Source organism: Neopsephotus bourkii, unplaced genomic scaffold (genome assembly GCF_033783945.1).
Source record: "Neopsephotus bourkii isolate Nb327-2 ecotype Australia unplaced genomic scaffold, CSIRO-AGI_Nbou_v1 NB_414, whole genome shotgun sequence".
In the NCBI taxonomy this organism is placed as follows: Eukaryota; Metazoa; Chordata; class Aves; order Psittaciformes; family Psittacidae; genus Neopsephotus; species Neopsephotus bourkii.
In genome coordinates this window covers 1,854,150-1,882,105 of record NW_026900918.1, presented here as the reverse complement: position 1 = coordinate 1,882,105, position 27,956 = coordinate 1,854,150, and the positions used below count along the sequence as shown (strand labels likewise).

The 27,956-nt window shown below is 52.1% G+C and overlaps 3 protein-coding genes and 1 long non-coding RNA gene across 6 annotated transcripts; 2 read left to right on the top strand and 2 right to left on the bottom strand.

The window, feature by feature from the left end:
• The first annotated feature begins 489 nt into the window (after nt 1–489).
• Nucleotides 490–6,214, top strand: LOC133210276 (uncharacterized). Its single transcript, XR_009724899.1, has 3 exons — nt 490–1,088; nt 3,936–4,151; nt 5,922–6,214. It is a non-coding gene; the product is annotated as an uncharacterized LOC133210276 (long non-coding RNA).
• SLC16A4 (solute carrier family 16 member 4) lies at nt 4,356–16,236 on the bottom strand. Of its 2 annotated transcripts, none has more exons than XM_061349519.1 (9): nt 15,769–16,236; nt 15,158–15,238; nt 14,049–14,181; nt 13,052–13,195; nt 12,438–12,599; nt 11,365–11,904; nt 9,935–10,146; nt 9,126–9,219; nt 4,356–4,771 (listed from the first exon to the last, which is right to left on the bottom strand). In XM_061349519.1, exons 1-9 carry the CDS (start codon nt 15,799–15,801, stop codon nt 4,617–4,619), a joined length of 1,554 nt encoding a protein of 517 aa, XP_061205503.1. In that variant the 5' UTR covers nt 15,802–16,236; the 3' UTR covers nt 4,356–4,616. The 2 variants fall into 2 exon arrangements, with proteins under 2 accessions (XP_061205503.1, XP_061205502.1); XM_061349518.1 differs by having other exon boundaries at nt 15,158–15,264; nt 15,786–16,236.
• A 1,043-nt stretch (nt 16,237–17,279) lies between these two features.
• Nucleotides 17,280–19,412, bottom strand: LAMTOR5 (late endosomal/lysosomal adaptor, MAPK and MTOR activator 5). The gene is made up of 4 exons (XM_061349377.1): nt 19,284–19,412; nt 19,042–19,103; nt 18,481–18,598; nt 17,280–17,651 (listed from the first exon to the last, which is right to left on the bottom strand). The coding sequence occupies exons 1-4, from the start codon at nt 19,316–19,318 to the stop codon at nt 17,591–17,593; spliced, it is 276 nt and encodes a 91-aa protein (XP_061205361.1). The 5' UTR covers nt 19,319–19,412; the 3' UTR covers nt 17,280–17,590.
• Nucleotides 19,413–22,398: 2,986 nt separating this feature from the next.
• Nucleotides 22,399–26,881, top strand: PROK1 (prokineticin 1). Of its 2 annotated transcripts, XM_061349375.1 has the most exons (3): nt 22,399–22,524; nt 24,497–24,622; nt 25,893–26,881. In XM_061349375.1, the coding sequence occupies exons 1-3, from the start codon at nt 22,453–22,455 to the stop codon at nt 26,010–26,012; spliced, it is 318 nt and encodes a 105-aa protein (XP_061205359.1). In that variant the 5' UTR covers nt 22,399–22,452; the 3' UTR covers nt 26,013–26,881. The 2 variants fall into 2 exon arrangements, with proteins under 2 accessions (XP_061205359.1, XP_061205358.1); XM_061349374.1 differs by lacking the exon at nt 22,399–22,524 and having other exon boundaries at nt 24,235–24,622.
• The last annotated feature ends 1,075 nt before the right edge of the window (nt 26,882–27,956 follow it).

Below are 27,956 nucleotides of genomic sequence, written 5' to 3'. Positions count from 1 at the left end.
TACAAGTTAAGTTACTGTCTTGGAGAGATCTGTAGGAGGTTGTTATCCATTTCCTTCCAATACAAAGTGCAGGGGTGATGCCTCAGGTACATGTGGGTTGGGAAGCAGAAGGGCATCCTGCCCTGTGCTCTTGGGCTTTCTCAGGAGCAGGGAGGAGGACTGGGAGGGCGCTGCTTTGTCTTCCAGTGCCTAAAGGGGCTGCAGGAAACGTGGAGAGGGGCTTGGGACAAGGGCCTGTAGGGACAGGCCAAGGGGAATGGCTTGAACCTGCCCGAGGGGAGACTGAGCTGAGCTCTTAGGCAGAAGCTCTTCCCTGTGAGGGTGCTGAGGCGCTGGCACAGGGTGCCCAGAGAAGCTGTGGCTGCCCCATCCCTGGCAGTGCTCAAGGCCAGGTTGGACACAGGGGCTTGGAGCAAGCTGCTCCAGTGGAAGGGGTCCCTGCCCGTGGCAGGGGTTGGAGCTGGAGGAGCTTTAAGGTCCCTTCAACCCAAACCATTCCATGGTTCTCTGATTCAAACAAAGCATTTTTCATGCTGATGATCATACTAAGCCATTGCTGCTCATTTTCTCTACCCTGTATTCTGCAGTCGAGTAAAGGAGCAGGCGTGAAGGGATTTGCCAAGTGAACCTGAGAGATGACAGCTTTTAAACTTGTTTGTGTCCCAGCAGTTTTGCATTTAGCCCATCAGCATGTGATGCTCTTTACTGTGCAAAACTGGCTTTATGGAGTTATTTGCAAGATGACTTCAGTGGGATGGAAAAATCTTCCTCCAGGCAGATGTTCCCATCCTCATCTCTGTTTGTTTCTCTAATGTGTGTGTTGCATGTATTTTGCAAGTAAATAAATGCCTTTAGTTTTGAGTTGCGAAGAGAACTAAAGCATCTCTTCTGTGCTTCCTTTCTCAGCAAAAGGTATGAGAGGAGGGAAGTGTTATCTGACCCCCAGATGTTATCCTGAGCCTGCTCCCTGGCAAGGATGAAGGCTCCAGGAGACTTCTCCCACTTCCCAGCTTGATGGTAGGACTGTGCAGAGCAGCTGGGAGGAGTTTCTCATTACAGGGACTGGTTTCCTCAGCCTCTTTTAATAGGTAAGAGTTAATTGGGGCTACAGACAGGTACTTTGCCTCTGCAGGGTTATGTTTTTGGCAAGAAGGGCTGGTGGTGCCCATCTGTGGGGTAAGATGAGAAAATGAACATGAGCCGGCTTCAGTGTGTGCTGGCAGCCCAGAAAGCAACCGTATCCTGGGCTGCATCAAAAGGAGCGGGACCAGCAGGTCAAAGGAAGTGATCCTGCCCCTCTGCTCTGCTCTCGTGAGACCTCACTTGGAGCATTGTGTGCAGTTCTGGTGTCCTCAACATATAAAGGACATGGAACTGTTGGAACAAGTCCAGAGGAGGCCACGAGGATGATCAGGGGCTGGAGCACCTCCTGTATGGAGACAGGCTGAGAAAGTTGGGGCTGTTCAGCCTGGAGAAGAGAAGCTGCGTGGAGACCTCAGAGCAGCTTCCAGTATCTGAAGGGGGCCTATAGGGATGCTGGGGAGGGACTCTTCATTAGGGACTGTAGTGACAGGACAAGGGGTGATGGGTTCAAACTTAAACAGGGGAAGTTTAGATTGGATCTAAGGAGGAAATTCTTTCCTGTTAGGGTGGTGAGGCACTGGAATGGGTTGCCCAGGGAGGTTGTGAATGCTCCATCCCTGGCAGTGTTCAAGGCCAGGTTGGACAGAGCCTTGGGTGCCATGGTTTAGTGTGAGGTGTCCCTGCCCATGGCAGGGGGTTGGAACTGGATGATCTTAAGGTCCTTTCCAACCCTAACTATTCTGTGATTCTAAGATGCTTTGTGGAACGGGAGCTCCTGAGTTATTTGCCCCTTTGCAGAAGGAAAGAGAAGGGTCCAAGCGCTTGGGAGACCCGTTTTTCTCACTAAGGGTAAGGAATTGGTGGCATGTGTTAGTCTGGAGAGGTCAGGGACAATTCTCTCCTCCTTAAAACCTGGAGGTTTGGAAGGGAGCCCGTTTGTTGGAGCAGATGGGATGGGAGCTGCGGACACCGCATCCCGCATCCCGCTGCTCATCATTCCTTGGTGACAAAAGAGGTGAAAATGTAACAGAGCTTGTGTTGAAAGGAGGGTGGTGTTGAGCAGAGTGGCTTTATTTACAGGGAGACGAATTGATTAGAACATGGGGATAGGTGCTATAAATCATGTAGAGCAAGAGCAGCAGGGTAAGGATGTGGTGTGTCGGCTCTTGTTCATCCCCATGTTGCTTTGCTCACTGGGTCTCACATTATTAATAGCAAACCCCACTATTGAACTCAAAGATGTGTTAGAGAGATGCAGAATGAGAGGGGGTTTAAGCTTTTGGACTGGAAAACATGAAGCCAAGTGTTCCTGAGGGTGTCTGTTAGAGCAGCAAGCCGGTGCTGCTGGTGGTCTTTGTTCAGTAGGAGAGGGATGAACTATAATGTTTCATGAGGTGAAAATGGAAGCTTCATTCCAGCTTCAATCTCAGCTGAAGGCTTAGTGCAGGCTCAAGCCATATATTGTATGGTACCCACTTACCCCTCTTAAACAGTGAGTGCTTTAAATGCTTCTTAAATAGTCACCTTAAACCCTGGTTGCTCCAAAAATGACCCACTAGAGATCCATGGCAGTGCTCAAGGCCAGGTTGCACACAGGGGCTTGGAGCAAGCTGCTCCAGTGGAAGGGGTCCCTCCCCGTGGCAGGGGTTGGAGCTGGATGAGCTTTAAGGTCCCAGCTTCCAACCCACTCAGTCTGTGATTTGAGGGTTCCTACTGTGGATACAGATATTACCTGGTACAACCGAACTGTCCCCTGTGTTTGATGCAGTGGTTAAGGTGTAAAAAGACAGCTTCTGAAGTGTTTGCTGCCTGTGGATTCTTGCAGGAGTTGGGAGAAGCTGTGAAGCAGCATGTGAGAACTTAACCTCTTTGTAGCACCGATGTTCCCCATCTACTGCAGGTTGAAGGCTATTTTCCCCCTCATTTTAGCACCCTTGTGTAGTTGTGTAACTTCTCAAACCAGCCCATTATCTATGAGGAAACCTTCCTGCCTGCAGCAATGTTTTACTTCCTTAATACTGTTATAATGTTCTGTAGCTTTTTATTAAATATAGCCCTCTTAATTTGGTGCTTGGAATAACCCATTTGACACTTTAAAGGAGTTTCCATAAGGGAAACAACTCTTTTTATGTTTTAGTATTTAAGGGTAATGCCAGTGGCTGGGATAGTGAGGGACCTGGGGGGTTCAGTGTGGAGAAGAGAAGGTTCAGGGGGGACCTGATGGCTGCCTCCAACTGCCTGACAGGAGGATGGAGCCAGGAGGGGCTGGGCTCTGCTCCCAAGGAACAAGGGATGGGACAAGAGGAACCGGCCTCAAGCTGCACCAGGGCAGGTTTAGATGGAGCTGAGGAACAATTCCTGCCCCAGAGGGTGCTCAGGCATTGGAACAGGCTGCCCAGGGCAGGGCTGCAGGCACCATCCCTGCAAGTGTTCACACAGCGTGGAGACGAGGCCTCAGTGCCATGGGTTAGGGGTGGCCTTGGCAGTGCTGGGGTAAGGGTTGGACTGGATGGGATTAAAGGGCTTTTCTGATTTGGTTGTTTCTATGAGCCTATAAACCCCTTACGATATCCCAGATGAATATCAAATATCTGGTGGCAATGCAAAATATCACAACCTCACAACTGGCAAGGAAGTCGAAGCAGTGATCAGTTACAGCTTGTCATCCAAATGAAACCTATAGGGTGCTGGTTGGTTCTAGAAGCATTGACTTGTATGTTCATTGAATCCCAGGGAATTGTTGATGACTGGGAGGGTGGGGACGAGGGGAGAGGGGTCTGAGAGGTGGATGTGGCATTTAAGCTTTGCCATATTGTGGTGCTGGCTTTAATGAGAACTGGTTTTGCTTCCAGGTCCTCTGTGCTGTGGCTAATACACGGTGCCTGGGAGAGTGAGTGGCCACGGTGCAGCATCCTTCTCACAGCAAGAGGGCTTTGTGGGATGACTGTTCTCCGTATCCTCGTGGAAGTTTGATCCCTATCTCCGCCCTCGCTAGTTATTCCTGTGTGAATAGAATAAGCTAAAATCTCCTGCTGGTTTTGGCACTTCTGAGGTCCTCATCCCAAGAGGTGAGTCAGCTTTGCTCTCTTGGGGTGGCTGGGAGAGCTGGAGGGGTGGCTCTGCAGCTCTGGGACTGAGCTGTCAGGCTGAACACAGCAGGATTAAACCTGAGACACACAAAGACATGGCTCAGGAGCAAAGGCCAAGTGAAGCCCGTGTCCATCTGGGCCGTTGGCCTTATTTTCTCCCATCAAATAATGCTTTACACAATGTATTTGTTGCATGGCTTTAATCAGAGGTGCAGGAGGAATACCTGGATATACAAACTAGGAATCTGCCATCCCAAAATTCTTACTTTTGCTGCTGTTTGTATTTCCTGGACCAGAAGGTCTGTGCTGGCCGTCGCTTTCCCACTGTGGATGCCATCAAAGACCATCCACAGCAGAGAGCTGGACCTGGATGATCTTTCCAGTCCCTCCCAACCCAAACCATTCCATGTTTCTATGCTTTCCAGTGCCCACCACAGAATCCCCTCAGCCAAGCCTGGGGCTGTTGTTCGAGTTGGCTTTTTTTAGCTTCCATTTCTGGGCCGAAGGCTCAAAGAAGAATGAAATGGGAGAGATGAGAGCACAGGCTCCAGCAAAGAGGAAGGAGCAGACGTACGTCTGCGTGTAGTCATAGAGCCACCCTGCAGGAGAAAAGAGCAGTGTTAAAGCTGTTGGATTTTAATCACCAAAAGAGCTCATTTTGGGTGGTGGGTGGGAAGCAGGGATGTGTGCTCTCAGCTAAGAGTTCCTTAGATGTTTCCTTGCAATTGTCTTAACTCTTCATGTGCTGCTGCTGCACTGCTGTGTCTTCTGCTGTTGGTATTAACCCTAATTTGTAGCTCATCCTCCCCAGAGCTGACTTCTGATCCCTGTAGTGCACACGGGTTTTAACTGGATTGAATTTCATCCCTGCCTTTTTATTCCTCTTTAAATAAGGGGGCCAAAAGTAACTGCTGCAGAAGATGGATGATCCCACTGGACTAATGAGGTGCTTTGCATGTCTTGGTGTCTGCAGCATCTGGGCTGCAAAGTCCACATCCTTCTTGTGAGCAGACCAAGTTTAAGGCAATCGAACAGGAGAGATCCCAGGCTGGGAGCTTGATGTGAACTTGTTTTAAAGTAGCTTTGGGAGCACTTAAAAGGGAAAACTAAGTTCCATAGAGGCTCAGGAATCAGTAAGGAGGCAGGTTAGCTCTTCAAGTGACCTCCAAGGGTTTTGTTTAGTTATGGTATAGCATATTGTGTCTAGACAATGCTGTTAAAGGGGGGTAAATCCTCTCTTTAAATCCAAAACAAAGTGATGGGAATTGGTGTTACACCTGATAAAAACCTTTAGATAGTCCCAAATCTGGCCTGGGATGGTTGGATGTCCGAGGTGGGTTAGCAGCTGAGCCAGATCTGCTGCTGGCATAAAGTGCAGTTCCTCTGGGGACATCCCTGGACTCGCACGATTTACACAAGCAGCAGATCTGGCCCAAATCTGGGATGCTTAAAACCAGCTCTAGATAGGGAGGGAAATAACACAGTCCCTGGAGATCCTGGTCTCAGCCGTGCGGGAGCATTGCTGCTTTGGGAATGCCACAGCCCTCAGGAAGGGAGGAAACGGAGCCAGTGAAATCTGGGCATCGATGACAGAGCAGAGGTGCAGTTGTTTTCCCTGCTGTAGGTTTCCATGGCTGCAGGAGGGTTTGATGGCACAGAGGGGAGGCTGTGGGCCGTGCTGCTCTGCCCAGGGCTCTGCTCCTGTTGCCTCCGTCCTCGGGGCAGTTCCAGCTCTGTTTCTTTTCTCAGGGACATCGTGTGAGCCGTGGTGGAGGTGAAGCCGGAGCTCGCTGCTGGGAAGGAGGATCCCATGGTGCTGGATGTGGGGACGTGGGTGCTGCTGCCGTGACCCCCATGGTTCTGCAGTGGTTTGTTCCCCAGGGTGGGATCTGTGGCTGCTGTCTGAAAGGCTCTGGGATTTGGGCAGGAAAAGGGCCTGGTCAAGGCCAGGTTGGACACAGGGGCTTGGAGCAGCCTGGTCTAATGGAAGGAGTCCTTGCCCATGGCAGGGGCATTGGAATGGGATGGTGCTTTCCAAGCCAAACCATTCTGTGACACTCACATAGTCATGTGTAAGCGGTGCAGGACAACGCTCCAGCTGAGTTCTGATTTACTGTAGTTGTGTCTTTCAGAATGGTTTGACATGTGGAGGATTCTGGGGGGCTGGTGGAGGACCAGCATTGCCCCTCATATTACAGCGATCACCTCACCTCACAGTGATCGCCTTCCACCACATCACACCCCAGCTTTTCAAAGCACCTCTGGTGCCTCTGCCTCCTTTCCTCATCCAAATGAGAAAATCATTCCTGCTGGAGGAAGCTGAGTTAGAAGCTCATGGTGGGCAAACTCCAGCAAAGCAGCACTTTTGTCTTCCAATACTTGAAGGAGCTACAGGAAACCTGGAAAGGAGCTTGGGACAAGGGGAATGGCTTGAACCTGCCCGAGGGGAGACTGAGCTGAGCTCTTAGGCAGAAGCTCTTCCCTGTGAGGGTGCTGAGGCGCTGGCACAGGGTGCCCAGAGAAGCTGTGGCTGCCCCATCCCTGGCAGTGCTCAAGGCCAGGTTGGACACAGGGGCTTGGAGCAAGCTACTCCAGTGGAAGGGGTCCCTGCCCGTGGCAGGGGTTGGAGCTGGAGGAGCTTTAAGCTCCCTTCAACCCAAACCAGTCTGGGATGCTGTGTTTAAATTGTGCTGCTGCTCTGCAATCAGAAGTTCTGTTTATCCCTAAGCAGCAATACCTGGTGTGGGGATGCAGGTAACATTTAGACAAGAGCATCCCGATTCACGTGCCAGCACAGCTTTCAAATGACCCCATCACCTTTCACCACCCAGATTTGCTGGGGCTGGTGTTTGGGTGCTGCTGGATGCTGGAATCTGGTTTGTAGTTGTGGGTGACAGGGTTTGTTTTATTTCAGTTGCACTCCAAGGTACTAAGTTACGCTGCTTTACAGATATAAAAGGTACTCATCTCTCCTTAGCTTGCCTGTGGCTGCCAAGATAACGTTTGTTCTGTCTTGTCCTGGTTTGGTGTTTTTCAGCAGGGCAGAAGAGTCCAGCAGTGCTGATGGGTGAGGAGCTGTGATGGAACCTTCAAACTCTTCACCCTGGGCTTTCGGTCAGGCTGCCTCCGGATTTAAGGGCTTGTATTTAAACAGATTGGCAGGTGAGTCACCTTTTGGTTGCAGTGTGATCAGGCTTTGTTCTAGTGTGCCGAATAAGCTTTTTTAACCTCGGTGGCTCTCATTATGCTTTGGGATTCACTGTTAGAACATTGTAATGCTAAAGGGAAGGTTTGAGGGAGGTCAGCAGCCATCAGAGGCACTAAACCGCAGGATCCCACATAGCATTTATATCCTGTTTGTACCCTGCAAGGAGCAGATCCTTTGGACACTTTGAGTTAGTAGCTGCTGGTCAGATTCAGTTTTCACACCTAATACTGTAATGGAAGAGAAAATTGCAGCATTTCTCTTGGATCACAACCCTAGATCCTGAGCTCTGCGTTGGTTCCCTCTCGCTCTGCCTGCAGGGAGATGGATCAGCAAGAGTTTTCCTTCTTGGCTTTATCTGGCCTTTATTTATCCCACCAGCATCAAGAAGAGTGATTTCTGTGGAAGGCTTTTTGCAGGAAACCTGCTTGCTTTACAAAATGCAGACAGGGTGTTCACAGGGTGAGTGGTTGGCACTTTCTGAAGGCAAAAGGCTTGCAATTAGTGCAAATATATTGGAAGGGTATGAAAGTATAACCACTGTGTTAGCACATGTGATGCATGGATGAGAGAGAACCCAGTTATTTAGCTCTTTTTATACTGTATGTTACTGTGTCAGGGAATTTACTGTGATGGTTGTACAGGGATTGCTTTTGGGTAGACATACATCTTGTATCAGTGGAAGAGCTATCCAATAGAGGCTATGGATCACTGTGACAGCGTAAAGCATGCTGTCAGTGAAACACTTAAGTTGCTTGAAATTGCATCCACACCAAGTTTTATATTGATTAGGGAAATCAATCTGGTGGGTTTTCCACATGCTTATGATAGAGCAGCGGTGCTAAACCTCTGCATGGAGCTGGGATTTACAGGCTCCTTGGCAGCTGTGAGCAAAGTGCCTCTGCAGGCTTGGGGCAGCTGATAGCAGGGGCAGGAAGCAATGCATGAAGAACAAGTTGGCAGGTTCTGTTCAGGATCCGTTTGCTAGGTGGGTGACAGCACATCATTCACCCTGCTCTTCGACACTGCAGCTTGTCCTAGTTTGTTTGCATCAGGAGGAGCTCAGGAGAGCTCAGTGGTGTTTCCACCAACGAGGGAGAGGAAAAGCTTTGGTCCTGGCCAAGATGTTTGGAGGAGAACAAGCCCCTTGCTTGTAAGCAGAACCTGGAGCCTCACTTCTAAGCACTTGAAATCTGCCAGATACTGAGAACTGCTTTGGTTTTCTGGCAGAGAGAGAAAGGCAAAGCTTTTCATCCTGCTTATCTTTGGGCCCAGGAGCTCCTGTGGCTGAGCTGTGTAATCTTCAAAACGAGATTACAGAGACTTCTCCTTAGGTTTCAGTGCCTCTGCTTGATATGGGACTGCTGCTGAGCCTGTCCTTGCTCTGCCTTCCTCTCCTCCAGTCCCTCTGTTCCAAGTTCAAGGTTATAATGCTCCATTGGGGGTAAGATCCCTGCTATTGTGGTTGTTACTCTTCTGCTGTGTTAAAATGTGGTGATGGGGGATGGAGTGGGATGTTTAGCTGCTCTTTTTCCATGCAGCTTTTTTGCCAAAATAATTTGGGGTTTGTGAATTCTTGAACAGAATTTGTGCATAGAGAGAAATACCTGAAACATGGCTGGGTTTCACCCCCCCCACTTAGACAGAAGAACCATCCTTGGATGCACATGGGTAGAAGAGTGAGCCACCAGCGTGTTGTACCATGGGCTGTCTGCGGTGGGTATAATTATACATCACGTAAGAGTTACCTGCTAGAGGAGGTCCTGCAACCGCTGCTATCCCAGCGAAGAAGGCAGCAAACCCCAAGTAGCTGTGGAGGTTTTGCACTCCCACGAGATCCACCTGTTTGCAGACCAGAATGGGTAATTACTGAGTTCAAAGGACTCAATGTGTGAAAGCACAAGAGAGCATTTTATTATTATTCCTATTTTGACTGGCGAGCATCCTCCTTAGCTGCAGTTTTGAAAGGACTTTGCACCTCAAGGTCTCATCCAGCCTGGAATCCACTCGCCTCCTTAAGGCCAGCATGGATATGACTAGGATGGGAGATGCTTTTCTGCCTTCCAGATGCTTGGGCAGCTGCTGAAACTAGAACTGCTGCTAAGGCTATGAGGAAGGTGTTTTAAACTCCCAGTTCCCCCCCCCTCCCCGAAAGAAATGCCAAATGATAATGATACCTCCATATCCAGATCGTGTGTGACTGCTCTGTGTGTGTTATAGGTAGTTCTGGGACTGGGAGTGGATCTGCACAACCCTGTCTTAGCATTAGGAAGTGAATGGAGTTATCCTGATATCTATGAGGTGGAGTGGTCTCCCTTAGAAAGGAGGATGTGGAAGGCAGGTCATTACAAATCTGCAGTCAGTTCCCAGGGTTTCTGTTACATCTGTGCTGTGGATAGTAGTAAGTGGGGTGGAGAGAAGATCTGGGGCTCCAAAGGTGGGGAGAGCCCTCAGGCAGCTCTGGCTAATGCAGCTTTATGAAAGGCGGTTGGGATGATGTGGGAATACTGTTGGGAATGCTACGTCTGATGCTTTATTAACAAAACATCCTACTCACCAGCACAGGGAGGACCAGAGCCATGAACCCACCGCAGAAAACAGCAAAGGCCACCACGTAGGTCATGAGCAACGGGAAGGTGGTGGCCAGAGGACAGAGCAGGTTAGTGATGCCGCTGAGGACAAGGTAAGCCGCGTGGTAGTGATACTTCTTGGTCCAGTTCTTGTCGGCCACCCAGCCTGAGAGGAGCTGGCTGACCATCTCCGTGATGCCTGTGGGGAAGAGGAGTCCACCAGAGCCTCAAGGAAGACTTTCTTTAGTCTGTAGTTTGCTATTTCGCACTAAACCCCCTCCCAGTCCCACCCGCTTGCTGCAGGGAGGTGACTGCAAGGGGCTGGAATGCTGGGGAGTTCCAGGAAGGTGACTTTAGACTGATGTAAGATTAATGTTTGAGGGGTTCTTTTTCCCCTTTGCCTTGGTGCCTGCTATTGCCAAGTGCCTGTGGGTGCACCAGAGTGGTCTGTACAGATTCAGTTAAGGGCTGTGCACTCAGTGGAAGACTCCACAATGCCCTTTAGTAAAACCAGGCAAGAGAAGCTTGCACTTTGAGCTCTCTTTTGAGATGGAATAAAAGCCGAATATTAAGAAGAAAGATGCTGATGGTAATATCTCTAAGGAAGCCAAGGAGGACAAAAGCCCTTTTTTAAAGGCTCAGCAGACTTTTGATACTTGGCATTTGCTTATGAACTAAAGATCAGAGGAGTGCTCACTGCCAGCTAATAGATTGCTGACCACGGTGCCCTCCCACTCTTAATCCAAATGTCAGCCTAATTGCTGCCTTCTCCTTCTAGATGCCTTGACAGCATATGTCACTTCTAAATCTGATACAGGGGTTTATTTTTGTACAATAAAAACCTTTATAATGACTGAGGTTGGAGCTGCTTTCTTAACGCAGTGCGACTTTAATGTTAATCCCCACTTATCAGCAGGCATGGTTGGGGTATTTTGGGGGGTTTGGGGTTGGTTTCCCCCACCCTTAGGGGTAAATGTGCCAAATTCAAATGGCTACATCCAAGTTAATGTTGGTTTTTCCCCCCCTAATACTGATTTTTTTCTCTCTGCACACATTCCTGGCTCAAACTTGAGGTCTTTGAATGCCCGGATTCTGTGGCTTGTGGCTTTAGGCAAAGCAGGGCTGGTGGTGGGAAGGCTTTAGGAGGACAGATAGCACCTATGGATTTGGAAACTGGGGTTTGTTCCATGCAGCGAGAGTGGGGGATCATCTAGCTTGGGCTGAGAGAACCACCCCCATGTGAGAGCGACTTGGTACATGTACAGAAGGCGCCGTTATATATACAGGGAGGGTTTAGGCTGAAGATTTATTCTGGGCCGTATTTGGGACTATTTCTTGGCAAGCTTTGTGTTGCTTCTCTTTCCTATTTGAGTATCATTGTCATTATAAATGGCTTTAAAAGATTCTTTTTGCCTACCAGCCACTGCAACGAGGTAAGAGGCATCCATGCTGCTTATGCCCAGCGTCCTGGCTCTTGCTACCAAGTGGAAGGTGGGCACGAAGTAGGCCAGGTGGCAGAACAGAAAAGACCATGTGAAAATGTAGAAGATGGGATCCTTCAGTGGGGAGAAGTCGAGGAGAGGCTGAGCATCTCCTGTTTGGGTCCCTGGGTGGGATTTGTAGCTCCTCTTGGCCTCAGTGGCTGTTCCTGCTGAGCTCATGGTGGGTTTGTTGACCCTTTCTGAAGTATTTACAGGAGCAGGGACATCTCTGCCGTGGGGCATCGTGATTCCCTCCATGGTGGGCAGGTCCTGTGTGCTGTGAAGCTCTATTTCCTTGTGGGTGCTTCCATCTATGCATCCGTCGAGGGTTTCTGAATCCTTCTTTGCTGTTGAAGACCCTCCATGGTCTTGACTTCGAGCAGGGGGGCATCGAGGTGGCTGGGTGCTGACGGGGCGCAGCAGCATGCTGGAAGGCACGAGGTTTAACATGATGCCTCCGAAAACCAGGAGAGTACCTGAAGGAAGGCAGAAGATGCTGTTTATTTTCCTTGGCGTTGAAGGAAGGAGCACAGTAGGGTGTAGTGTGCATTGAACGTGGAGAAAGCTCTGCTCTAAGGAGGAGGTATCTCTATAAGCTGTTGTTCCTGTTTTTCCCAGCTGGAAGTCCCTTCTGCTGTGATGCACACAGCAAATCCAGAGCCACCTCTGGGACCTGGGAGCTTGGTTTGTTTCCCCTCATTAGGGAACGTGATGGACCTTCGAGGTGGCCTGAAACTGTCGTCAAAACCAGGATTTTCAGTTCTGGTTTTGGTTTCTGAGGTGTCTGTTTTGACCCTGACTTGACTTTAATGACTGATTCAAGTGTTTCATCATTACCAGGATGTCCCCAGACTATCCTGGAAGAGCTGTTCCTCAGTGCATCCAATGTTAAGTTTTAAAAACAGCCTCTAACCCTGCCCAGGTATCCTCAAACTCCCTCTTAATGCTGAGATACCCTCAAATGCCCTCTTAATGCTGATGAATTAGAAGAAATGGGAGCTGGGCTCACCTTGCCAGCCATAAAAGTCGATGAGGAGCTGAGTGAATGGTGCTATGAGGAACGTCAGCCCCATCCCAGAGCGGGCGATGGCATTGGAGAAGGCCAGCCTTGTCCTGCAGCGCTTGGCTGTCATCACTGTGGCTGCCTGGTAGAGGCAGGAGAAGCCCATACCTGTGGTGAGGGACAGAAATGAGATGTTCGTGCCCCAAAATGGAACTGTTTCTATCGTGAGCTTTAGGGATTCAACATCACAACAGCGCAAGATCATTGTCCGCAGAGTGGGGAGTTCATGGGCTGAAAGGGGGGAACTTCTGCTGGTGCAGTCAGTGGACAGCAAGTGGTATTTAGTGGATGGGGGTGTTGAGGCTGTGCACTGTTAGTAAGGGGTTTAACAGGGCAGGATTCATACTGGGTCCAGAAAAAAATCAAGGTTAGTTGAGATTAGTGTGTTGAAACTGGTATTTTATGCTCCTGAGCATGAAGCTTTGGTGTTTCACGCAGCATCCCATGGGAAGGAGCTGGGGATGCTCTAATAGTAAAGGAACTGCCTGGTGTGATGCTAAAGGAGCTGCTTTTCCTCATGGGGCCTGGGGAAATCTGTGCCCGAGTCGCAGGCTGCTCACCCAGGAGGAGTCCCATGGAGATGCAGAGGAAGGGGACGCTGGTGGCCTGTGTGCTGAGCAGGCAGCCCCCGGCCACCACAGCGGCCCCGGCGATGGAGGTCGGCCGCTCGCCCAGCTTCCTGCAGACCACGGCCACGACCGGGGCTGGAAGGGGAAGGAGGGACAAAGCTCAGGCTGAAGATGACAAAAGGGCCTGGGGACGTGTAATGGGATCCAGTGCCTTAGGAAGTGTCCATTCACCACCTTGGGACAGCGGGAAGGCAGGGACCCCTTCCACTGGAGCAGCTTGCTCCAAGCCCCTGTGTCCAACCTGGCCTTGAGCACTGCCAGGGATGGGGCAGCCACAGCTTCTCTGGGCACCCTGTGCCAGCGCCTCAGCACCCTCACAGGGAAGAGCTTCTGCCTAAGAGCTCAGCTCAGTCTCCCCTCGGGCAGGTTCAAGCCATTCCCCTTGCCCTGTCCCTACAGGCCCTTGTCCCAAGCCCCTCTCCAGCTTTCCTGCAGCCCCTTTAGGCACTGGAGCTGCTCTAAGGTCTCTCCACAACTCCAACAGCTCCACATCCCTCTTACGTTGGAGGATGTGTTCATGCTCAGGACAGGATTAATTTGGGATGGGTTATTATTCAGGAGTGCAGACGAGGCTTTGTAACCTGGGAGCTCAGGGGTTGGGGCAGGGGAAGGAGTCAAAGCCCAAACAGAGCCTGTTTCCTGATGCACACTGTGCTCAGCCACTGGGACTTCCTTGGAGGTGCCAGCATTGGTGTTAGAGGTGAGGCTTGGCTCTGGGTGCGGACAATAAACCTGTTACAGGAAGGTGTCGTGGCACACACGATCCCCATCCTTGGACCATGCTCCCAAGGCACACGTGGGCATCAGCCATGTCCAGGATGCAGCAGTCTGGTATGGAAATGGGATCCGCAGAGCATCCTCGGTGCCCACGTATCAAAGTGGGCTTGAGGTTGGGATGCTGCTCCAATCCCTACGGATTCCAGCTCACCTCCTAAGAAGCGCAGCGAGGACATGATGGAGCCGATCCAGCTGATCTGCTCAGAGGAGCCCCCCATCTCCTCTTGGAAAGCCACGAAGAAAATCCCAAAGGTCTTGAGCATCCCTATCACGAGTACATTGACCTGGATTGGAAGCAGATGCAGGTGAGATGCCATAAACTGGAGGAAAAGCTTTTCCTTCCTCCTTCCTTGTGCAGACAACTTGTGTTTTAAGGAGAAACAAGTTGGGACACATGAACTGGTGTGTGATGGGGAATACTGGGGGTGTGGAATACCAGCTGCTGGCCACGCTGCAGTTTCATCTTAGACCCTCAAAAGCACCTTGTGTGCAAACAGGCAGTTCCAAAGAAAGGGAACAAAATTAACACCAGAGCCCAACTTTTAACACTGAAAATGAACTTAAATGGGGCTTATTACTATTGAAGGTGTAGGGCAGGGTGGGGATGGATGTCAGCCAGGGCAGGTTCCCAGGCTGGCCCTGCCACAGGGCAAAGGGCAGTTTGTGTCCTTAATGTTAACTCCCTCTTTCCCCCCCTGGTAGTGGGTGGTTAATGATTGGCAGGGAGTTACTTTGGATGGAGTGGAAGTAGGGAAAGTTTTCCTGTGCTTCCCAGCTTTCTGATCATGGGGTATGGTGTCTTCCTCATGGATGTGCTGGTAGAGCCTGTGGCAGGGAGAATTAGTGCCTTTAAGAGGTGTTAAGGTGCCCGGCCCTCCCAGGAGAGAGGAATAGCATGTGTGCTGCCTGCACCCAGTGCTGCTCTGGGGACCCATCTCAGCTCCAATCCTTCACTGCCCCAAGGTGGGATCTTGCCCTTACCAAAGGCACTGTTGGGTTTGACACCCCAGTGCTGGTGTGTGTGAGTAGGGAAGACTCATCTGAGCACTGCAAGCTGCCTTTAGGTGCTGGGCTGCGGGTTGGGCACCCTCATGTAGATCTCCTTCATAGGGGAAGGTGTCTGCTCAGCCCTGGTGTGATGGGTGATGGTGCTCGGGGTAGCAAAGCAGAGCTGATTTCTGCCCTTTCCTCGGTGGGCTCAGCCTGCCCCATCCTCTGCTCCATCAAGGTCTGAGTTGGTTGAGTTTGTTCTCTGCTTACCAGGAAGAAGTGGAACACCACTCCCCAAGCGCACCCTCCATCTGCAGCTTTAGCCTCTGGGCAATTCCTGGCTGCTGGAGCCTCGGGCTCTTCCACCTTCCTTTCACCTGGGAATGGGAATTCCAGGACACATTAACACTGCTCTGTTGCTGTTCCCATGCAGGCATCAGCTGCCTTTGAACCCTGCAGCTCCGCTGTTGCTAAGGCAGGCACCAGTGCTTTGCATTCAGCTTGTGAAAGCTGTTGAGGGTGGGTGAAGCTTTCACCAACCTTTTGGCCACCAGATGGGAAGTTGCACATTTGCTGCCTGCAAACAGCTCAATATCCTTCCTCTTTCCCCCCAGATTACTGGAGCCCCTTGAGCTTTAAGGGATTTTAAGAGACAAGCACCTTTCTGATGCTTTAGGGTAGATGGTTTAGTTGGTTTGTGCCAAAAGTTTGGGGGTCACTTTCTACCTGTGTCCATCTTTGAGCTCTCGTGGGAAGCTCTCCCTGCCCTGTCCTTCTCTGCTTATCTCCCTTCCATCCTCCCGCCCATCCCACACCTCTGGCTGTGGCAGGATCCTGCCTCAGGGACCAACTGAATCCTAAAGGAGTCGGGGTTGATGAACTTGAAATGTTTCCTTACCCCCTTGCTGCTCCATTCTGGAAAATCCTCCCCAAAACAGGCGCTTGCAGAGAGGAATCGTCTCTTCATTTACTGCAGAGACTAAATCCCCCCTTCCTTTGGCACTCCAAAGCCTGGGCCTTCATTCACCTCCAGTGAGGACAATGCTGTCTGACCTTCCCAATGAGCCCCACAGTGGGACATGAAGCCCGACAAGCGCTGGGGCTGAGTGGACAGAGCCCGTCCTCCTCCTCCTCTTGGGAGGCAGAGCCCAGCTAGCAGGGCCCCAAGGCCAGGAGTCCCTCCCCTTCCCTGGTCAGGAGCAGGAAGCTCAGAACATTGGGAGCAGAAATCCTGCTGGGAGAAAAGAGGAAGGGTTGGAGCTCCAGGAAGAGCCCTGGATCTTGCTGAGCAGAGCAAGAGGTGGCAGCGGTGGCTGCAGGGGAGCAGAGCCCCATCCCTGCCTGTGCTACACAAGCCTTGGTCTGGGATACTGCATCATTTGGGATGGGGTACTCTGGAAAGCTCTAGATTTCCCAGCCAAGATGCTGGGCAGTGGAGCGGAGCAGCCACTCGAGCGGAGCTGTGGTTTGGCAGGACTGGAGTTGGCTCCGTGCCTCTCCTGTAACCATGCACCAGCTCCTGGGTAAACGGAGCCCTCACACTTCCCCCCCTGTCGCGGGTGACCCATCACCCCCATCAGCATTCCTGTGGGATCATGATGGGGATCTCTGCTCCCTCCCTCGGCAGGGAGGGCCCTGCTCCAGCTTGCGGGAGGAGCCAGGATCCGGCAGAGCCTGTGGAGGCTCTTTCCCTACAGCAGGACTTTCAATGTGCATTAAGCTTTCAAGTGAACTGGGGTTTGCAGGCAGCGTGGTTTAAACACAGCAGTGACTGTGAGATTGTGAATGCCGCTGATAAACAGCTGCTCCTAGCAGCAGAGTCCCAGCAGTGTGACTGCCCTTTTAACTCAGAGCCAGCCCCATTTCCTGGCTCATGCTCTGCTGTGGAGCTTCCCCTTCACTGCACGCATGAGCACAGCTGCAGGCCAGCTCCCTTCCACTGCCTCACACACAGGAAGCTTTTGAGTGCAGTTTTCCAAGGGGAAAGCCTTTGTGCAGGATTGTTTCCCTGCACCATTCCAAATGCCAGAATCTCTAAGAGGGAGAGAGGTCTGGATTTGTGAGGATGTTGTCAACATCCATTAACTGTTCACGCGGGGACCAGGCGCCAGGACCACCGTGTGTAGGGCTGAACTTCAATCCAAGGCACAGTAAGCAAGTAACTTACACATTGGATGTTTAACTAGAGGAGGGTAAACATTTCCAAGGAGAAATTCCTTGGGAATTGTTTGCACCTTGTCTGTTGGAGGAGCCTCCACTACTTCAAGTCTTGGTGTGCTATTGCTCTCCAGAGAAATGCTAGTGAAGAGGGGAGAAATCACTTCACTTGGCTTTGGAATCAGGGCAAAGCCATGGCCATGGTTTTCACAGCTGGAACAAAGGAAAGCAAAGGTGTTTTTGCAGGTCATTTATTGATGCCTCCAACAACTAAGGCCATGCACACAAATACACCCTGTAGTATCTGATCATTACACAAGCGTGGTGAGTGACCCCCTTTCATCCTCAGCAGCACAAGTGCTAAAAAAGAGTGGGTGAGAGACACCGACAGCTGCAGAAGGAGCTGGTGAAGTGGAGAGGGGGAACCTTCAGCCCAGGTTTGGTACTGCAGGCATGTTCTGGGCTCGAGCAACAGAGGATGGAGGTTGTCCAGTGAGGAGGAGCTGAGCCAGAGGGGGAGTGAAGCGCTGCACGGGTTCCTGGTGGTCAGGACGCCAGCTTATGGACTGCTACAGTGATGCTGTCGTGCTTCTGGATCATGATGTTCCTACATCAAGAAAAGTGCTGGGATGAGTAGGAGTCAACTTGGGGCGGAGAAGGGACAGGGGTATCAGTGAGTGGCTGCAGCACCTCCAGCTCAGCACTAGATCTATGGTTGCTGCATCTTTTCTGATGGAGAAGTCTTTGCCTGCAACACTGACTTGCTCCAGCACTGGCTTTGCTATCTGTAGGGATCCCAAGTGTGGAAGAAATAAAGCTGCAGTAACCACCACCCCTGAAAGGTTTCCTACTGCTACTGCAGTTCCTGCTGCTTGAGCTCCCATGAATGTAGACTTCTAGATCCTGCCCCTCTACTCTGCTCTCATGATACCCCACTTGCAGCACTGTGTGCAATTCTGGTGCCCTCAACATAAGGACATGGAGCTGTTGGAGCAAGTCCAGAGGAGGCCACGAGGATGCTCAGGGGCTGGAGCACCTCCTGTATGGAGCCAGGCTGAGAACACTGGGGCTGTTCAGCCTGGGGAACAGAAGCTGTGTGGAGACCTCAGAGCAGCTTCCAGTGTCTGGAGGGGGCTACAAGGATGCTGCAGAGGGACTCTTCATTAGGGACTGCAGTGACAGGACAAGGGGTGACGGGTTCAAACTGGAACAGGGGAAGTTTAGCTTAGATATAAGGCAGAAGCTGTTCCCTGTGAGGGTGCTGAGGCGCTGGGGTTGGAGCTGGAGAAGCTTTAAGGTTCCTTCAATCCAAACCAGTCTGGGATTCTAACTCACATGCCCATGGCAGTCAGCACCTTCCCCCAATGGCTTCAGAGTTCCCCCAGTTTAGCTCAGCATGAGGAGAGCCCCAGGGCAGCCGCTGGCTGGGAACTCACCCACTGTCTGACTCCAGGCACACCACGGGGATGTCGGTTGGGTCAGAGGTGAGCTTGGCTGCCTGCTGCGCAAGCACAGAGATGACACCAGCGTGCTCATCCGAGAGGGTTCCTCTGCCTGCGAGAGGTGGGAGACGTTGGCTGAAGCCACATCTATCAGGAACAACCGTGCTTCCCCACTGAGACAGCGTTGCATTAAATGACCTTTACAGACCCCTTCCAACCCAAACCATTCCATGTGCCTCCAGTTAAACTGATCCCCTCTGGAGCTGTGGGGGCCGCTCCTGCCTCCCTTGAGCACCGATGCAGCATCTCCCCTCACTGATGCCCTCAAAGCACTGGAAGCCTGAATTCCAGCGGCAGAAAGAGCTGGCTCTGGTTCCTCTCAGCGTATGGCGGGGGGCAAGGTGAGTGCCATGGGGCTGTCGGGGGCCCTTGGCGGGTGGGAGGCTCCAGCAGCACAGGGCCCAGCGTGCTCAAAGCCCGGGGGCCCGGTACCCCCACACCGGGCAAGGCCCAGCATGCCCAGCCCTTGCTCTGCGGTGGGGCTCGGTTACTCACAGCCCAGGTTGAGCCCCTGCGAGTCCGTGCACAGGACGCCCACAACGGCGGGGCTCTTCATGCTGCGGGGGGAAGAGACACAGCGGCGGTGAGTGCAGGGCGGCCGCGGCCCTCCTCCTGCCCCGGTGCGGCCCCATAGGCCCCCCCGCCCCCGTCCCTTGCGGGTCCCCGCGGGCCCTGCCCCTCTCTTCCCGCTCTCCCCGTCCCCGGTGCGGCTCCACCGGCCCTGCCCCGGCCCATACGTGTCCTCCAAGTGCTGCTCCAGCGTCCCCTCCATCTTGCCGCGCCCCTTCACTTCCGCCCTCCCTGGCAGTGGCGTCGCTCACGTAGACGGCGGCTCCGCAGGGCCAAAAGGCCTCGCCGCGCAGGGCCGCCCGCTCGGCCGCGTCGTGCGGGGACCCGGGGAGAGCCCCAGGCAGGTCCCGAGCCCCCGGCGCGGAGCCTTCCGGGGTCTGTGCGATCAAGCAGCCGCTTCAGGCTCAGACATGAGCCAGGCTGCGGGCTGGACGCGGATCCGGACACTGCACCCCCCGGGCGGCCTTCCCCTTTCTGCCCTTTGGTGCGGTTCTTGGGGTTTGGGGTTTTTTCTCCCCCTTTTCCCGTCTTTGTGCGCCCCGGTGGGGTTTGTTCGTGTTTCCCTCCTGCCGCGCAGCAGCGCTGGGGTTTGAACGGCAAAATGCAGTTCTAGTGGTGGATTAATGGCCCTGCACAGGCTTCCCCAGGTGGAGCATCCTCTCACAGCTGGACCACAGCGAGGGATGCAGGGACACGGGGGCACGGCTGGCCTCTCTGATGGAGCCCCCCCCCTGCAGCCCTGATCCAGCTCTGGGGCAGCAGCACAAGAGGGACGTGGAGCTGTTGGAGCGAGGCCAGAGGAGGCCATGGAGATGCTGCGAGGGCTGGAGCAGCTCTGCTCTGGAGCCAGGCTGAGAGAGCTGGGCTGGGGCAGCCTGGAGAAGAGAAGGCTCCTGAAGGGGAGACCTGAGAGCAGCTCCAGTGCCTAAAGGGGCTGCAGGAAACCTGGAGAGGGGCTTGGGACAAGGGCCTGTAGGGACAGGCCAAGGGGAATGGCTTGAACCTGCCCGAGGGGAGACTGAGCTGAGCTCTTAGGCAGAAGCTCTTCCCTGTGAGGGTGCTGAGGCGCTGGCACAGGGTGCCCAGAGAAGCTGTGGCTGCCCCATCCCTGGCAGTGCTCAAGGCCAGGTTGGACACAGGGGCTTGGAGCAAGCTGCTCCAGTGGAAGGGGTCCCTGCCCATGGCAGGGGTTGGAGCTGGAGGAGCTTTCAGGTCCCTTCCAATGCAACCCATTCCATGATTCTGATTTACAACAGGAAGGGCCGCTCTGGACCGATGCCTGCAGTGCCAGGATGGGGGGATCAGGACTCCCACCCTGTTCCCTTGAGGCAGGAGGTGTTCAAAGTGATGCCCAGCCCGGTTTTCCTCCCCCCAGAAAGGAGCCCCGCTGCCAGCAGAGAGTAGGAGGTAATTTATGGTGGCTGCATCGCAGAGCTCGGCGATGCTAATAACGTGCCAGCTAAAGCCGTTCCTGGCTGCGCCTGGCGATAGATCTTGCCTTGTCAGGCTGGCAAATTAAAATGTTATTGATGGGCGAAGTGCAGCAGCAGCTTGGATTTATTCATTACTCTCAATTCTATTTTTCTTTCTCCTTCATCCAGCTGGAAGCTCTTTTGGGCAGCACCGGGAGCCCCCAATCCCCACTGTCCAGTGGCTCCCCGCTGCATCCCACTCTATTAGGATGGGCTCAGATTCCCTTTCTTGTGTTACTCTTTTTCTCCCCAAGACAGGGCAAAAATGTGCCCAACAGAGGCTGGGGGCTGCATCCTCCCTGCCCCATCAGCACCTTCCCAAGGAAACCTCCCAGAACAATGCTCCCTACAGCTGCATTTATGGAAGGAGGGGCTCTGGGGAGAATTGGGATTACTTAGTTCAAGCCCAGGTGGAGGAGACTTTAGGGAAGCAGCAGCATCAAAAGCAGTGCTGCTCTCTGGGCAGAGAAGTGATTAAATAGACCCTTTAGCACTGGACTGATCCTCTACAAACGAAACTCAGCAGGAAAGGCTGATTTTAAACCATATGGTTCTGAGCAAACCCCTATTTCAAATCCCAACCCATCACCTTGGGCCATGTTTCCCTTCTGGCTGCTCCTGGTCCCTAATTTGCCTCCAAAGAGCAGGTCCGGCAGGGAGCAGCCCCAGAATCAGGCTTGGGGGTGTTTGTTCCTCATTGGGAAAAGGCAGGAGGGAATATATCTATAAACTCATAATGCTGATGAGGAGCCCTGATACTATGGGGATGGAAGCTGGCAATGCAGGGCTGGAAAAACTCATCTTGCTGGGTCAGAATTGCAAACTCAGCTTTATTTTGGGGCCTGGGGGGGGAATGGAGTTTTGCTTCCTGTTCTTGTGTAAAGGGTCTTAGCCATGATCTGTGCTTGCATGGCCCTGGCCAGCACAGCTCTGGCCATTGGGAACTTGGTCTGGGAGTCCAATTCAAATCCAGGCTGGACAGTGGGGTACCACTCTCTATATGTTGGCCATGGAAAAGCAAAGGGGCCACATGGGAGGAACATGGGGACATTGCATCTCAGAGGCTGCTGAGATTTCTTGCTCCTCTCCCACCTGATGGATGGGACTCCTGAGCCAGTGGGTGCTTTTGTCGAGGCCCCCATTCCCATCTCATCCCTTTAAAGGGATGTACAAATTGACGAAGAAGCTGGTAATTCCATCTTTTCCTGCTTTTTTAGCCACTTTAGCGATCCCTGGTCTTATTCCCTTGTGCTCCCAGGAGATGCACCAAATGCAATTTGAGCTATGGGGGATAGACACTTCAGAGTATAAATCAACATATTTACACATTAGCTTCTGATTCAAACGCACCCTCCTTACTTAAAAAAGATATTATTCCCTCTCTTCCTTCTTTTATCCTCACAAATAAATGCAGCCCAGCCTCTGTTTCTGCAGGATATTTATCACAGAGGCACATTATTACCCATTGCGCTATTCTGAGCCCACAAGTAGCAGGCTAACTTTAGTCTTGTGTGCTCTTTTAGCTGAACAATCACAAAGTCTTAATTTAATTCTTAAGTACACCCGTCAAGGGATAAATATGGATATAGGGGTGGACTTGGGAAATCCAGCTGTGTTGGCTTGGCTGAAAAATAACCCTGGGATGTGGCTGTGGGTGGGAGAGGTGGGGTTTTTTTTCCCTTCCTCGGTGCTTTATTAATATTTCTCTTCCACCATTAGAGATTCAGGTCTCATCTGCTTCTGAGATCATCGAGGGGGGGAAAAAGCCCAGGGTGGTGGAGCTGGAAGGGGTTATATAGGGCGCGTGGTGCGGGGCTGCTGCAGAGCTTGGTGGCGCAGGGGAGACGGCTCCTGCCCCGGCACCATGGGCTGGATCCTGCAGACCCTCTGCTTGCTCCTGCTCATCTCCTCCTGTCCCTGCGCTGTTATCACCGGGGTAAGTGCTGCTTCCGTACCCTACCTGGGAGAGTCCTTATTTGTTTCGATTATCTTGGGAATGAAGGCAGGAATTGATGCTTTTCGATGCTTTGGTTTGGGTGCTTTTCCGCAGTTTATTACCTGGGTTTCCAGCACAGGGATGCTGTTCCCATAACCAGCCCCCAGCCCATGTGAGTGTAAAGTCACAGCACTGAGCTGCTCTATCTGCTTCTCAGCACTGTATGAACCCTGCATGTGGGAAAACAGGGCTTTTGAGGAAGTTTTCCAGCAGGGGAAAAGTGCTGTATCTTTACAGGCATCCTCCAGAGCACATTCCCAACTGGGACAAGGGCTCGGGCACCCCGAATTGCCTTTCTCCTTCCTAAATGTAGAGAAGTGATGATAAGAGAGGCGAAGTGTGGGGATGGAAAGGAGAGCGGCAGCGCTGTGTTAATGGGCTGCTGGGGATCAGCATGTCCCACAGCTCAGCACTGCAGGGCAAGTGCTGGACCGAGGTGATGCCAAAAGCAAGAGGAGTGATGAGTTTTGGGGACAGGATCCAGGCTTTTGTGATCCTTCAGGGGTCCAGATGCTGGTTTCAGCAAAGCCAGGCTTGGATGAATCCCTGCCTTTTACCCTGGGCAGCAGAAAATCTTCTGTTTAAAACCAAGACAGAGTGTTTGTGTCCCGGCTCCTCTCTGCCTCCCGGCTTTTCCCAGCTGATGGGAATTCTGTGGTGGACTTCGACTGGCTCTTGGCTCCTTTTTGCCCTCACAATCAGACCTCTTTCTTTCAAGCCTATGATTCCCTTTGGCTGGATCTGCCCAACCTGGAGCTGCGAAGCCAAGTCCGGGGGCAGCCACCTCCATACAGGGCCAGGTAGACCTGGGTCTATCATTCCCAGGGCTTCAATGGCTCATTGTGAATAACCAGAGAGAAGAGGCTGCGTGTGCAGGTCCTGGCTTGCCTGCAGCCCCTATCAGCCCCCATCAGTCCCCCTGGCTTTGCAGGTGAGGGTCCATCATTGCTGAGATTTCATCTTCAGTAGTACTTGGTTCTTACAAGGTGCTTCGGATGCTCGAGGAGAATTAATTCCCTTCAGGAAAGGGCAGGTCCTACAAACCCCCCTTATTGCCTTCCTGTGAGAGAGCAGCACCCTAAAATCGTGTTCTTTCCATTGCTCTCATGGTCTTTTCCCCAGTTGCTATTCCCACACCTCTTTTTCCATATGAGCCATGGACTTGTGGCTGATAGCTCCTGTGATAGTGGTACCCTAAGAAGGGGGTGATCCCATTTGGGGTTTGGATGAGCCCCATCGGTTCTTCCTGTGCTACCATAAGGAGAATGGGTTGGAGCAGGGGTTGGGGGTGCAATGAGCTGCTCTTGTGATGGCCAACACAGCCTGGGGGGCAAAATGGGACCTGTTTCTTGCTTAATGTTCCCCCCATCCACCTCTTCTGAGCATCCTCATGGGCTTCCATTGTGGTGGTGAGCTGCTGCAGCATTTGCATCCGTGCCTCAGTTTCCCCATCCCAGGGGAAGAGGTTTCTGATTCCCATTTCCCACCTGCCTTGGGTGGAAGAGGCTGAGTCATGGGCATTATTCCCTATTAACAAAACAGGCCCCCAGAATGGGCATTTGCATTATTTAGCAGGTTTTATAGGCTGTACACGATGGACGAGGAGTTCACCCCCAGCGCCGCCGCTCTTAGCACCAAGTCTGCTTTTAATTGGGCAGCTGCAAACTTCTCCCTGTGTGTCCCAGCCCCGCACGCACCAGGGATATCCCCTTTCCTTCTGCAAACCCCAGCACCACAACCCCTGCTCTGCCCCAAAACCTCCCCAGCTCAACCCTCAATGGGAACAACAGCCCCTTCTCCCTTAAAGCCCCAGCCAGGGCTTACACCCAGGGGCTGCTTCTCCCCTGGCCCCCTTTGGAAGTGGGAGAGGGGTTTTCCCAGGAGATTCCCCTCACATCATCCCTCTCCCCAGGCCTGCGAGCGGGACCTGCAGTGCGGCAGCGGGACCTGCTGCGCCGTCAGCCTGTGGCTGCGGGGGCTGCGGATGTGCACCCCCCTGGGGCAGGAGGGGGACGAGTGCCACCCCTTCAGTCACAAGGTACCAGCATGGGGATGCTCAATGGGGCTGGGATGGGGGATAAGGGCTGGGAAAAGGGGGTTGGTGTTGGGTGGGGTGGACTTGGGATGAAGCACTGGGCAGCATCATCAGGGTCTCTTCATTAGGGACTGTAGTGATAGGACAAGGGGTGATGGGTTCAGACTGAAACAGGGGAAGTTCAGGTGGGATCTAAGGCAGAAGCTCTTCCCTGTGAGGGTGCTGAGGCGCTGGCACAGGGTGCCCAGAGAAGCTGTGGCTGCCCCATCCCTGGCAGTGCTCAAGGCCAGGTTGGACACAGGGGCTTGGAGCAAGCTGCTCCAGTGGAAGGGGTCCCTGCCTGTGGCAGGGGTTGGAGCTGGAGGAGCTTTGAGGTCCCTTCCAACCCAAACCATTCCATGGTTCCATGATCGTGGTGGTTCCTTTCCTCAGGCAGCATTCATAACAGCTGCTTCCTGTGCAAACTTCCCTGCTTTCAATGTTCCACAGTCACTGCCTACGTGGCTTTCATAGCATCCTGCACCTCTGGTTTTCCTTTCAAGGGGCAGATTTGTGGACAAAGATTATTCAGATCTAACACACATTGCCTGAACAAATGTCTGCTAAAGGAGTTTTGAGAACTGATTAGATGTTGGCAAGGTCCTCAAGGAGCAAAACAAAGAGATGCTTCATAGCAGGACAAGTAGGAACAAAAGAGCTGGTTCCAGCCTCTGAAGTCTTTTGAGCACCCCCCTGCCTGTCTGTTCCAGCCTTAAGCCTTAGGATGCCCCATGGGTGCTGCAGACCTTGACTCAGAGCTGGGACCGAGCTGCCTGGCCCATTTGTTTCAATGAAAAGCACAAGCCACGCTGCTCCAAATTGGGTTGTAAATGCTCTGCCAAGCGTGGCAAAGCCGAGTTAATGCCACAGAGCTGCCCCAGCGCCGTGATTTCTGTCTGATAAGAACCCCCAGTGCACTGGGATTAGCCCAAAGCGCGATGCTGCTGCAATCCCTCATCCATGGGGATTTAGCAGCAGCATCCCAGCCTGGCGGGGAGCATCCCTCTCCGTGCTCTTGTATTGATTTGGCATGGTGGGAGCAAGATTGAAGGATGCTGAGGCTCCTGCTCACACAAGGAAGGAGCGAAAGGTTTCAGAGGGATCAGAGATTCATTGCAGGTGTATCCCTATTAAACCTCTGAGAAGAACCAGAGGTTTTCTCAGGGCTTTGATCCCATTTGATACGGTTCTGGCCGAGCCCTGATGTCCTCATCTCTCCCATCTCTCTCCACAGGTCCCTTTCTTCGGGAAGCGCCAGCACCACACCTGCCCCTGTTCACCCAACCTCATCTGCTCCCGGTTCCTCGACAGCCGCTACCGCTGCTCCATCAACTTCAAGAACATTGATTTTTAGGGTGATGCTCCTTGTTCTCCATCCATGAGCCCCCAGCACCCATTTCTTGCCCTCTTCCATGGCCATTGAGTACCCACATAGTGCCAGGCAACCTTTAAAGTGCTTTTCCAAGGTAGAAAGTGTTGTTATAAACTGTATGTTATATAGGAAACCTGAGGAGCGGTCAGGCCAAACTGCTGTGGCATGTGGCTCTGCCCCAGCCTTTAGCAGATCCTGACTCCAGCATCCTCTGGATGGAAGGACAGTGTGTGTGTGCCAAGTGTCTGTGGCCCCAGAAATCCCTTTCATAAGGGATTTGCAATTCCTACTGGATAAATCATTTCTGTAATGATAATTTCCATTGTGATATTGCCTGACCATGTCTTATCCGTGTGTTTCTTCCCTGGAAACAGCTCTTCAAGCTGGTGATCTAATATAGCCTGCAGTTAAAAGGAGCCACAGTCAAGTAGCTGTGGGGAGTTAAGGAATGGGTTTTCCCAAAGTGCCAGCAATGCAGTGTGTTTGGCAGAGGCTGAGGCAGGGTGCCAGATGCGGGTCTTTGGGATCTTTTGGCCTCAGCATCTGCCTGCGGCTCAGACCCCGTATGAGGACTGGAGGCTTCTCTATGTCAGCTGAATTCAAGAAGAGAATGGGCTACTCAAGTTACCTTACTAATAAAGTGATCCCAGACACGTGCTTTCCATTTACCCCTGAAATATATACTGTGAGAAACTTGTGTATCATCACTTGAGCTTCCCTCCTGCTTCTTAGAGCAACCCCTGGCAAGAATAAATCAAAGAAATAAATAAGAATAATCAGCATTTACAGCTGATTCCCAAAACAAAATCCCTCAAAACAACCCGATCAGTTTCCTTTTAAGCAATGCTTAAACACAGAACTTCTGGGGCTTTTAATGTGCTCAATGGCTCTGGAAAGCCCTTGGGGTTTGGTGCTGGGAGCTGTGGCACCCCTCTCTGGGCCATCCCTGTTTGGTGGGATTGGGTGGATTTTGGTTCTAGAGCAGCAACAGTTTCTATTCTAAAGACCCCAGAGACCCCCAAATGCATGCATGTGGCAGATGCTGGGTTACCGTGGGGAGTGAAGTAACTGAGATTTGGTGTTTGACGCTGGGTGAAAGCAGTCCTGCCCTTGTTTCTCCCTCCAGGAATACTACACATTTGGCGACAGTAAACCACTGCAATGCCCAGGTTCATTCTATTTAGGTGGTTTTTTACACATCAGAATCTTTGTTTCTTCTTTACAAAAGAAGAATCCTGCGGTGGGGATGCTGCAGTTGCCCCGGCCCATGGCTCAGCACTGGGACCATGGTAAAAGTGTTTGGGGAACACCAGGGGTTGCCGAATAGAAAGGGATTCCCCACAGCAATACAGGGGGAAGAAGTCAGGAAAATCATAGAATCCCATCCTGGTTTGTGTTGGAAGGGACCTTAAAGCTCATCCAGTTCCAACAGCTTGCTCCAAGCCCCTGTGTCCAACCTGGCCTTGAGCACTGCCAGAAAAACACAATATTTCATAACAGTGTTAAAAAAAACTATAGTTTCATGGTTTGGGTTTCTTTTATTAAGCTGATTCCCTTGTGCCCTCCCATCATGAGGTTTTCACACATCCACAGCTGTGTATGTGTGGAAGTGATGTCTCATTTCAGTTTCCATAGTTTAGAACAATCCGGTCACAGTTGTTTCTCCATAAAGAATCTCTATTAAATGCCCCTTTCCCAGTAATGAACCACTCTGTGCTATGAGATGGCCTGGAAATAACAGCTAACCCTCACTTATGGTCTTTACTGGTAGAGCAAAACAACAGCCAAAACCTGATTTATTTATCTGATGCTCATTTTCCCTCTCAGTGGTCAGGATGGCTCCTTCTCTAATTTGATTTCATTGCTTTGATACAGGAGATTGACAAGGAAATTACCTCTATCCATAGAAAACCCTATTAAAAACTG

Coding starts and splice junctions, on each gene's coding strand:
- SLC16A4 (XM_061349518.1), bottom strand. Junction 11,905..12,437: donor CGACTTTTATGGCTGGCAAG/GTGAGCCCAGCT, acceptor GCCTTCCTTCAG/GTACTCTCCTGGTTTTCGGA. Junction 9,220..9,934: donor CTCTGGTCCTCCCTGTGCTG/GTGAGTAGGATG, acceptor GTCTGCAAACAG/GTGGATCTCGTGGGAGTGCA.
- LAMTOR5 (XM_061349377.1), bottom strand. CDS start 19,318: ATGGAGGGGACGCTGGAGCAGCACTTGGAGGACAC. Junction 19,104..19,283: donor GAGCAGCACTTGGAGGACAC/GTATGGGCCGGG, acceptor TTCCCCCCGCAG/CATGAAGAGCCCCGCCGTTG. Junction 18,599..19,041: donor GCAGGGGCTCAACCTGGGCT/GTGAGTAACCGA, acceptor CACCTCTCGCAG/GCAGAGGAACCCTCTCGGAT.
- PROK1 (XM_061349374.1), top strand. CDS start 24,362: ATGGGAACAACAGCCCCTTCTCCCTTAAAGCCCCAGCCAGGGCTTACA. Junction 24,623..25,892: donor GCCACCCCTTCAGTCACAAG/GTACCAGCATGG, acceptor CTCTCTCCACAG/GTCCCTTTCTTCGGGAAGCG.